We start from the raw sequence: 11,388 nt of genomic DNA, 5'->3' as shown, positions 1-11,388 counted from the left end.
CCCGTGGTTCATGTTACTCAACACTTCATTCTAATGATACTTTTGAAAGTATGTAATGGTTACAGCATTGGAGAAAACTGCCACGTCCCTCTTCAAAATGATGCCCCTACGTCCACCTTGGCGAGCGGGGGGAGGTGTTTGACATTTCAGTTTAAAGGTGACACCTCTAATGCATTACACACTTAGTACTGTTTGCTGACTGCCACGGTTCTTGCTGACTCACATGGGCTGATATCTATCACCTGCCTCAAATTTGTGTACAAATACCTCTGCAGCCTCAGATGATCGGACCACATTTGAAATATTACCCCTTCTATTTACATTTGCAAACTGCATTTTTTTTATTTTCAGATTTCCAACAGTACCAGCAATAGTCAGTTAAACGATCACGCTTACTAATTACAAACTGGGGAAAAATTAACTCCTAAAGTTCATGCGACGTGAAAGCATCCAACTTGGGTAAATCTACCCAAGCAGCAGATGGCGCCGACTTGGACGTGCAGAAAGTCTGAAGGGCACTTGCTATCCCCCGAGCATCCTCACTCCTCTTGTTTGTCTCTCGTCCAACACCCCTCTCACGTTCCTTCTGCGCTCTTGCATACTCCCATCCCCAGACAACCCCAGCGCACACTTCCGCCTCTACCTGCGCCGCGCTGTCACACCTGGGCCGCGCGCGCGGGCCGACACCTGCCCATGCGCACTGGGCGCCCCTCCCGTTCGCCGCGCGGCGCGCGCGCTGTCGGAAGCTCGAGCTCGTCGCTTGACGCTGTCATGGCGGCGCGAGGGGAACGAGGAAAACGATCCAGCCGTTAGTGCGCGAGACCTCTGGCCGTTTTTAAACCCCCCCGGGCCCAAAATCCGAACTCGATACGGCGCGAGCTGCGAATTTGCTAGAGGTGGAGTGGAGTGGAGTGAGGAAGGAGGGGGACAGCTCGAGGCTGGCGAGTGGCAGCGTCTGACACCAGCTCGAGCAGGTTCTGTGTCGAGCCGCCCGAGCCCGTGCGTGGATCCCAACTGAAGTTGTCTGCCGGCGGGTTGTTTTTGCTTCTGCATATCCTTTCCCCTCCCCCTCTTCAGGTCCCCGGGGTGGATCGCTATGTCGAGCGAGGGTGAACGTCCGCAGCTCGCGGACTCCGAGGGAGGCCAAACTGCCACGGCACCAGGGGAGCAAGCGGCGGACGAGGGTCATGTCTCTCAGCCGTCCGGCACTAGGACCTCACCGGACGGCGATGCGGCTATCTCCCTGGGCCTCAACCCGCCCGTGCCTATTCGTGGGATCCGAATGAAATTCGCCGTGCTGTCAAGTCTCACGCAAGCCGGTGAAGTGACCAATCGCGACATCGTGGAGACCATATTTAACCTGGTAAGAGAGCGGTCCCCCCCCCCGGTAACTGCCAATTCCTCATTCTCACCCACTCCACCACCACACCTGAGTTACTGATAAGCAGGGACAGTGCTCTCTCACACTCTCCCTCTCTTTTTTTTTCGGTCCCGAATTTCAAACTTTAATTTCTAAAGTGTTTTGATTTTTGCTTAATCGCCTTCTAGTACTTTAAGTTACTGATAAGCAGGGACAGTGCTCTCTCACACTCTCCCTCTCTTTTTTTTCGGTCCCGAATTTCAAACTTTAATTTCTAAAGTGTTTTGATTTTTGCTTAATCGCCTTCTAGTACTTTAAAATCATTCGAGGTTGTAAGTTTTGACGCTGACACAGCCCAGCCTGCTTGTTGCACGGTGCACTGGTGCGAGGAAACTTGCTGCATTTCTGGTTTTGATTGCGTTTCAACGAGTTGCATTTTTGCATGTGGTGAAGAACCTTCCATAAGGTTCTGCCTGCGGCCTAAGATATGAACACCTGATGGCTGGATGTGAGAATCGCAGACGCGGAAGTGAAATTACAAATTCGACCACGGTGTATTGGACTTCAGTACAGTGTGTGGTATCAGGTAACATTTGGGAGGGCCCTGGGGAAACGCCTTGTCACTGATGAGTTTCCTATTCAAATTGGACCCATCAGCGCTACCTTTTGTATCGATTTAATGTTCAGTATTGTACTTAAATTTACATGCATGGCATTGTACAATATTGCAATTTCGTAATAAGTTGTGCAACATAGTTGCGTGTTTCAATCAGGAGTTATTTTCTCGAATGCTAATTTTGATTTCCTGTGTTGATAAGAGTCAGTTTTTAAAGTCAAAAAGTGTGGTGCTGGAAAGGCGCAGCAGGAGAGTGGACGTTTCGAATGTAAGCTCTTCTTAGGGGTGGGAGGGGGAGTTGGGAGAAATGGGAGTGGGAGGGGTGGGACTGGGGTAAGGTAGCTAGGAAGACGATTGGTAGATGAAAGTGGGGGATGATGGTGAAAGGTAGGAGTGGAGGGTAGAGTGAATAGGTGGGAAGGAAGAATAGGTGGACAAGTAGGACAGTTCAAGAGTAGTTGGATCTAGGATAAGGTGGGGGAAGAGGAGATGAGGAAACTGGTGAAATCAACATTGTACCATGACTGCCCCTCAAAGTAAGATTTAATTTTTTGGTCAAGTAATTCAGAGTTGGGTGCCGTGAAAACAGAATTCTAGTTAAGGTCTTCCTTGCGCTTTTTAAAGAAAGTGAGTACACTAATGCAGAAGGTCGTAGGTTTCTATTTTGTTCAGGAATGTTCATTGAGCAAAATAGAACTGGAGTGTTTTCATTATGCTGTTCACTAGATGACTAATTCTAGGAAAATTACAAAACTGAAGTACTGTATATGTAACCTTAATGGGAAATTAATCGCATGTTAACTTTCTTGTTTAATTTTACTATTAAACGGTTCACAGTCTTAAATTTTGCAACAAAATGTAAAAATGATTAGGGATAATTCAATAGCATTAACTGTTGCTTGTGACATATACGACACCTTAGAAAATTACATTAATCATTCACCAGAAACATAACTGAACTCGCCACATAAACACTGGCTACAAGAGCAGGTCAGAAGCGAGGAATACTGTGGCGAGTAATTCACATCCTGACTTCTTAAAGCCTATCCACCATCTACAAGTCAGGAATGTAATTGAATGCTCCTCACTTGCTTGGCTGAGTGCAGCCCCAACAAAACTAAAGCTTGATACCATAAAAGGACAAAACAGCCCGCTTGATTGGCACAACATCCACAAGCATCTACTCTCTCCTCCACCGATGCTCAGTAGCAGCAGTGTGTACTATCTATAAGATGTACTGCAGAAATTCACCAAAAATCCTTAGCTAGCGCCTTCCAAACCAATGATCACTTCCATCTGGATAGTCAAGGGCAGCAGATATAAGGGGATACACCACCTTCAAGTTCCCCTCCAAGCCACTCAGCATCCTGACTTGGAAATATATTGCAGTTCCTTCATTGTCACTGCGTCAAATCCTGGAATTCTCTCCCTAATGGCATTGTGAGTCAACCCACAGCATGTGGACTGCTGCTCACCACCACGTTCTCGAGGGCAACTAGGGACGGGCAATAAAATGCTGGCCCATCCAGTGACGCCCACATCCCACAAATGAATAAAAAGGAAGTGCATAAAATAGTATCAGATTGCTGCAAATAGCAATATGATAGGAATGTCTCAGTTAAGTGTCTTAAGTGAACCTCAGTGTTATAGAATTTGTGACTTAAAACAGATAAAGATGGATAAATCCCCAGGACCTGATCAGGTATACCCTAGAATTTTGTGGCAAGCTAGTTGTTGGGCTCCTTGCTGAGATATTTGCATCACTGATAGCCACAGGTGAGGTGCCGGAAGACCTAATGTGATTAAGTTTTTTGAAGAAAAAGGATCCTGGGCAATGCAAGATGGAGAACGGGAAAAATTTCTGATTCCAACAGGCTGTTCCTTTTTTATTGAGGTATTTTAGGTGTTGGAGGTGATTTCCTCGAATTCCAGGAGCAGCAATTACTGTTTTACATCCTGTTGCATTGTTTTGGAACTTTGGAGGAAAAAAAAGGTAAAACAACCCTTTTAAAAGGGAGAGGAACAGACAAAGGAATCACATGGTGAGGTCAGTGAGGGGGAGAGAGGGAGAAAGAAAGAAACCCAAACTGCTAATTGACAAGATGATCAGAGGATTAGACAGGGTAGACAGTGAAAGTCTTTTTCCTAGGATGATGATGTCAGCTTGTACAAGGGGGCAGAACTACAAATTAAGGGGTGATCGATTTAAGACACATGTCAGAGGCAGGTTCTTTACTTGAGAGTGGTAAGGGCATGGAATGCCCTACCTGCCAATGTAGTCAACACAACCACAATAGGGAGATTTAAACAATCCTTGGAAAAGCACATGGATGATGACTGGATAGTGTAGGGGTATGAGCTGAGAATAGTTCACAGGTCGGTGCAACATCGAGGGCCAAAGGGCCTGTTCTGCATTGTATTGTTCTATGTTCTATTTAGCAGTAAAGCTGCACAGTTACTGCCTTTGCTGTGTGAATGTATTGCTAGACATCGGAGTGCGTCTGGGAAAATTAACAGACAATGAAATTCACAACTAATCTTGGGGGAACCTGTTTGGGAGAGGTCGCAGCACAGAAAGAGATAAGTGAATATTTTAAGTGTGGCCTTGCAGTAAGTCTGCAGTAGTAAGTAGAGTGGGTACATTCTTGATTTATATGTTGTGTTGAGATATGTCTCTTGATTAAACTTAAAAATATAAGCCATAAGTATTAATTTAACCTGGAGCAGTGTTGTAAAGGAATAATTTGGAGCTATTTTCTTGGTCTGTAGATTGGAAGAAGCAGAAATGGTCCTTAGGAGAGTCGTATGTTCTTCTTGTGGGATGTGGGAGTTTAGGGAGAGTTTTGGTGTTACCGAGGATTATATCTGCAATAAATGCTGTTGGTTGCCCATCCTATCAGATTGATTGGATCAGTTGTAGAGACAGTTGGGACAGTGAGGAATTTACAAGATAAAAGGGATGTGATGGATGGTAGTTATAGGAAGGGAGAAAAGTTTAGGGTGTAGGTTTGCTCGCTGAGCTGTAGGTTTGATATCCAGACGTTTCATTACCTGGCTAGGTAACATCATCAGTGGTGACCTTCAAGTGAAGTGAAGCTGTTGTCTCCCGCTTTCTATTTATGTTTGTCCTGGATGGGGTTCCTGGGGTTTGTGGTGATGTCATTTCCTGTTCGTTTTCTGAGGGGTTGATAGTTGGTATCTAGATCTATGTGTTTGTTTATGGCGTTGTGGTTGGAGTGCCAGGCCTCGAGGAATTCTCTGGCATGTCTTTGTTTAGCCTGTCCCAGGATAGATGTGTTGTCCCAGTCGAAATGGTGGTTTTTTTTTTCATCCGTGTGTAGGGCTATGAGGGAGAGAGGGTCGTGTCTTTTTGTAGCTAGCTGGTGTTCGTGTATTTTGGTGGCTACTAGGATTCCGAGGGGTCGGAGTCCTAGTAGCACACAAACCCACCAACACTCTCAAACAAAAACTAACAAACTTCAGACCCAGTCCAACCCATGGACAAAACCAACGTCATCTACAAAATTCCATGCAAGGACTGCCACAAACACTACGTAGGACAAACAGGAAGCAAGTTAGCCACCAGGATACACGAACACCAGGTAGCCACAAAAAGACACGGCCCTCTCTCCCTCGTAGTTCTACACATGGATGAAAAAAAAACACTATTTCGACTGGGACAACACATCTATCCTGGGACAGGCTAAGCAAAGACATGCTAGAGAATTCCTAGAGGCCTGGCACTCCAACCACAATGCCATAAACAAATGCATAGATCTAGATGCCATCTATCAACCCCTCAGAAAAAGAACAGGAAATGACATCACCACAAACCCCAGGAACCCCATCCAGGAGAAAGATATAAATAGAAAGCAGGAGATAACAGCTTCGCTTCACTTGGAGGTCGCCACTGATGATGTTACCTAGCCAGGTAATGAAACGTCTGGATATCAAACCTACAGCTCAGCGAGCAAACCTACACCCTAAACCTCAACCTGAGCTACAAACCTTGCAATCTCCTTTAAAATGATGGAAGTTCAACACTTGGCCAGTGCTCAGTTGCTGACTGGATACCTGTAGCAAACAAATTTACACAGAGCAGACCTGCAGAAGCATTGACTAACCAACCAGATTGCGTTTTATCTAATCAGGTTGTTTCACTAATGAGCAGTATGTAATGGCTGTTTGTAATGGTGTGTTCATCGATAGGTGGTCCTCTCTGTGGGAAGCTTTTTTTTTCCCCCCAGCACCCATGGTGTGTGTGTGCAGGTGTGAGACACAGTGAAAGACACAAAGTGCACGAATCTTTATTCAATTTCCACCACCAGGAAGATAGGAAAACACCCGGGTGGCCAGTGACAAACACTGCCCTTCACATCAAAGGACAGTGCTGTGTGGGCTTGTGGGAAGCTTATCAGCATTATTGAGTCGCATGTGATTGGTTGGTTTAACTCGAACTACATAGTTTTGGTCCTACTCACTTGAAAGTGACTGGGGTTAGACTTTGTCAACTTGTGACTGTACACAATGGAGTTGGGCAAATGGTGTTCCCTTTGGTGAAACATTTCCATTGTGTTGGGTGAACAGTTACAATAGTCTTGCAGTTATGGTATGTATTGGTAGATTTCCATGCAAATTCAAAAACTCTGCATCGTATTAGTTTGTGACCTTGTCTTTATGACTTTATTAAATATGGGGCTGTAAGTTGGATTTTGTGGTTATTGGTAAATAAACAGTGCCTGCTGTTTGTTATCCTTACATCAGACATTTTGAGCAGCAACTTAGTAATTGAGTTGAGTAAGTGGAAACCTTTAATGAAATCTGGGTAGGTACAGCTTGCCTTTTCATCCAATGAGTTGAAAAAGCTGTTCTGAAGTTTGCAGTATATGAACCAGGAAGTACAAATTAGAATATTTCAGCCAACGTAAACTACTGTACAGAAGGAAAATAGAGGGAAAGAAACAGGATATTGGAGAAAAACAGTTTAAACAAGACACTTTTTTGAAATATCCAAGAAGAATGAAATAGTGAAAGAATGATAGTTAACTTTTGTGCATTTTCAGAATTTATTAAAGCGAATTTCCTGTATGAGGGAAGTTGGTAGTAACTAAAGTTATGTCATTAAAAATTCACTTGCGGTTGAATGGGTAAACTTTACCTTTTTGGCACCATTTAAAAGGTAAGTAACTGCTGAAACACCATGCTCTTAATGTGCTTGAATCTGAGCTATCGGTATGGCAAAACATGAGGGCTTCGGCATTGCAAACTGCAACTTGATTTTGCATTTAACTGCATATGAATGCTTAAAGTTGCTTACTGATTGACTCTTAATAATGGTGAATGGTAACAACCGAAGTTATTTCTATTGCAAATCCTGGGCCAATATTATGAGAAATTACCATAATACACCAGTAATATCTAGAATTTGTTTATTCTGTCTATCTGTCTACCTGTCTACCTCTCTCAAAGGTAGAGCTTGTCATAAGATAAAGCCACAAATGCATAGCTCCATCATCTGAGACAGAGTTATCATAACATTTTGGCTGTGATTTTTTTTTTTTTGCTTCTGAATATCAGGAATGTTGGCCTGTCCTGAACAGTTTCTGATCATTTCCAATAGTACAACAGGACTTAATTTGCTGCAAAACACTCAGCAATGTCATAAGAGCATGAAAGATTTTGCATTCTTTCTTTCTATTGATCAAATTATAGTGCATGTTGTTAATTTAACATTTTAATTTGATCACCAACATTTTTTCATTTTACTCTTAAAAATCTTGTGACCACATTTTTAGAATCATAGAATCCCTTCAGTATGGGAGAAGGCCTTTCAACCAGTTGAGTCCACACTCACCCTCTGCTGAGCATCCCAACCAGACCCACCCACTATCCTTTTCCTGTAACATCGTATTTCCCACGGCTAATCCATCCACCCTACACATCCTTGGACACTGGGTAATACAGTATGGCCTATCCAAATAACCTGCACACCTTTGGACTGTGGGAGAAAATTGCTGCACTCAGAGGAAACCCACACAGACATGGGGAGAATGTGCAAACCCCACACAGACAAATGCGTTTTGTAGGTGAATTTGTCTAATTCTTGTCTGATATGCAAAATAATATTATACTTAGTCTATGAAGTGGGGCAAGAAAGAGGGAGAATCACAGAATTGCACATCATTTTCTGAGCGTTGATTTATTAATTCACTTTTAAAGTAAATGATATCTTTTAATTCCTTTGTTTTTTGACTCTGTAGTTCAAAAATAGTGACAAAAGCTTGAGGATGGACAAATAGTGATGTTGCCACCTTTCTCTTTTATCCAAAAAAAGTTAATGATTGTAATTTCATTTCATCCTTGTTGCATTGAAAATGATGTGTTCAGTTTGGTTTCATTTTCGTTATGTTGGGGCAAATAGACTTGGGTGTTGGCTGCTGGCTGAAAGAGAAAAATATAATTGTTGGTGGTAGCACTGATAGTGCAAAATAAAAAGCAAAAAGAAAAAAATGTTGAACAAGACAGGAGGAGAGAGCTGTAGCAGTATGCCAGCAAATAGGCTAAAATAAGGGAAAATGGGGAAAAAGAATTGAATGCTCTTTATCTGAATGTTTGCTGCATTTCTAACCACATTGATGGATTGATAGCACAAATGGAAATAAATGGGTATGATGGGCTTTGCAGAGACGTGACTGCAAAATAAGTAAGGCTGTGGACTGAATAATCCAAGATATTTGACATTTTGGAAGGTTAGGGAGAAAAGAAAATGTTTGGTAGTTGTGCTAATAAAAGATGAGATTGGTATATTGTGAACAATAGTCTTGGTTTAGAAGATTAAAATGTTAAATTAGTTTAGGTTGAGTTAAGAAAAAGTAAGAAAAGCAAGTTACTGATGTTCATAGTTCCAGTAACAGCTATGTTATAGGATAGTACTAATTTTAAAAAAAAGCTTGAAAAAATGAAACTGCAATAATTGAGGAATTAGGGAAAATTTTAGAATGCAGTCAAACTTGACTTAAAAAGGAAAAATTAGAAGATGAAAGTAAATTAGCAAGAAGTATAATTAGAGTGTAAGAACTAAGCATCAACCCCTGAGAAGAAGATACTGAAGTCAGGAATGGGAAACAAGGAAATTGAATGACAAGTATTTTGTCTGTCCTTGTAGTAAAAGACAAAAAAATCTGAAGGTTACCAGAAAATCAAAGGAGGGGTATAACTTAATAATCAGAGATCAGTGCTTGATACTCAACTATTATCAGAGAAAATAGTTTCAAGCAAACTAATGGCACAATAGGCTGCATGTCTACTTGACTGCATTGCTTTCATCAGAGGACCTTAAAAGCAGGAGAATGAATGCTCTGTTTGTAATCTACCATTTCCAGATTCAGAAAAGATCCTAGCAGATTGGAATACCACATATATAACACATCTACCAATGAAGGGAAGCAGAAAAAGTAGGTCAGTTAGCATAACGTGTATAATTGGGAAAATATTGGTATCCATTATTAAGGAATTTGTAGCAGGACATTTAAAACATCATAATAGAATCAAGCCAAGTCAACATGGATTTATGAAAGGGAAATTATGTTTGACAACCTTTTTGAGGCTGTAATAGCAGGTGAATGAAGGCAATTCATATTTATCGTAATGTATTTGTACGTTCAAAAAAAATTCAATAAGGGTTTACGTAAAAGGTTATAATTCTACATAAAAGCTGATGCTGTGGATAATATTAGCATGGATATTTTCCAAACAATCTGTTCCAAAATGTTGTTCCACACCTGTGAAGCAGGTGGGACTTGAACCTGGGCTTCCTAGCTGATAGGGACATTGTGCCACAAGAGCATTGATGTGGAGGAGCTGCCACTGTTGGACTGGGAGATAAGGTCAGATGTCAAACAGCACCAGGTCATAGTCTGACAGGTTTATTTGAAATCGCAAGCTTTCAGAGTCCTGCTCCTTTGTCAGGTGAAGTGAGTTGATAGTTCACCTGATGAAGGAACATCACTCTGAAAGCATGTGAATTCAGATAAGTCTATTGGACTATAAACTGGTGTCATGTGACTTCTCACCTTGTCCACAAGACCATTGTGTTAGCATGGAGACATTTTCTAACCATCCTGTTCAGAGGAATTATAAATGTCCTGATCTTGTAGCCTGGAGAAAACTACCACTCTGCTATGAGAGTCCCAATATTAGCATGGTTAGAGAATTAACTAATTTCAGGTCATCAACTGTAAATAATGGAGTGCTATAGGGATCAATGCTTGATCCTCAATTAATTATCATTGATAATTATCATTGATGTCTTCTGTCTGATTGCAAGTTTTCCTGGCTTCCCGTTAGCTGAGTATTCTTTTTGTTTTCAGGTGAAAAATGGTCTCTCTTTGCAATGAATGTGCAGGTGTACACACATGCAATTATAAGCAAAAGCCTTTATTGCAAGGAGATTTGAGTATAGGAGCAAAACCTTTTTTGTTTCAATTGTATGGAACACTGGTTCAACCAGTCATAGAGATGTGCAGCATGGAAACAGACCCTTCGGTCCAACCCCTCCATGCCGCCCATATATCCCAACCCAATCTAGTCCCACCTGCCAGCACCCGGCCCATATCCCTCCAAACCCTTCCTATTCATATACCCATCTGGATGCCTCTTAAATGTTGCAATTGTACTAGCCTCCACCACATCCTCTGGCAGCTCATTCCATACACGTACCACCCTCTGCGTGAAAATGTTGCCCCTTTGGTCTCTTTTATATCTTTCCCCTCTCGCCCTAAAACTATGCTCTCTAGTTCTGGACTCCCCGACTCCAGGGAAAACACTTTGTCTATTTATTCTATCCATGCCCCTCATTATTTTGTAAACCTCTATAAGGTCACCCCTCCGCCTCCGACGCTCCAGGGAAAACAGCCCCAGACTGTTCAGCCTCTCCCTGTAGCTCAAATCCTCCATCCCTGGCAACATCCTTGTAAACCCTTTCAAGTTTCACAACATCTTTCCGATAGGAAGGAGACCAGAATTGCACGCAATATTCCAACCGTGGCCTAACCAATATCCTGTACAGCCGCAACATGACCTCCCAACTCCTGTACTCAATACTCTGACCAATAAAGGAAAGCATACCAAACGCTGCCTTCACTATCCTATCTACCCGCGACTCTACTTTCAAGGAGCTATGAACCTGCACTCCAAGGTCTCTTTGTTCAGCAACACTCTCCAGGACCTTACCATTAAAGGTGTATAAATTCTGCTAAGATTTGCTTTCCCAAAATGCAGCACCTCACATTTATCTGAATTAAACACCATCTGTCACTTCTCCGCCCATTGGCCCATCTGGTCCAGATCCTGTTGTAATCTGAGGTAACCCTCTTCGCTGTCCACTACACCTCCAATTTTGGTGTCATCTGCA

The 11,388-nt window shown here is 42.4% G+C and overlaps 1 protein-coding gene across 2 annotated transcripts in view; it reads left to right on the top strand.

Moving 5' to 3' along the window:
• The first annotated feature begins 289 nt into the window (after positions 1-289).
• lrba (LPS responsive beige-like anchor protein) overlaps positions 290-11,388 on the top strand; it is an 875,634-nt gene continuing 864,535 nt past the window's right edge. The window contains exon 1 of one of the 2 annotated variants that reach the window (XM_043699606.1): positions 290-1,363. In XM_043699606.1, the coding sequence (XP_043555541.1) occupies positions 1,097-1,363 (267 nt within the window). In that variant the 5' untranslated portion in view covers positions 290-1,096. The remainder of the gene's footprint in view (positions 1,364-11,388) is intronic. The other variant, XM_043699616.1, reaches the window with a different exon arrangement.

Source organism: Chiloscyllium plagiosum, chromosome 1 (assembly GCF_004010195.1).
Source record: "Chiloscyllium plagiosum isolate BGI_BamShark_2017 chromosome 1, ASM401019v2, whole genome shotgun sequence".
Lineage (NCBI taxonomy): Eukaryota > Metazoa > Chordata > Chondrichthyes > Orectolobiformes > Hemiscylliidae > Chiloscyllium > Chiloscyllium plagiosum.
This window is presented reverse-complemented; position numbering and strand designations above follow the sequence as displayed.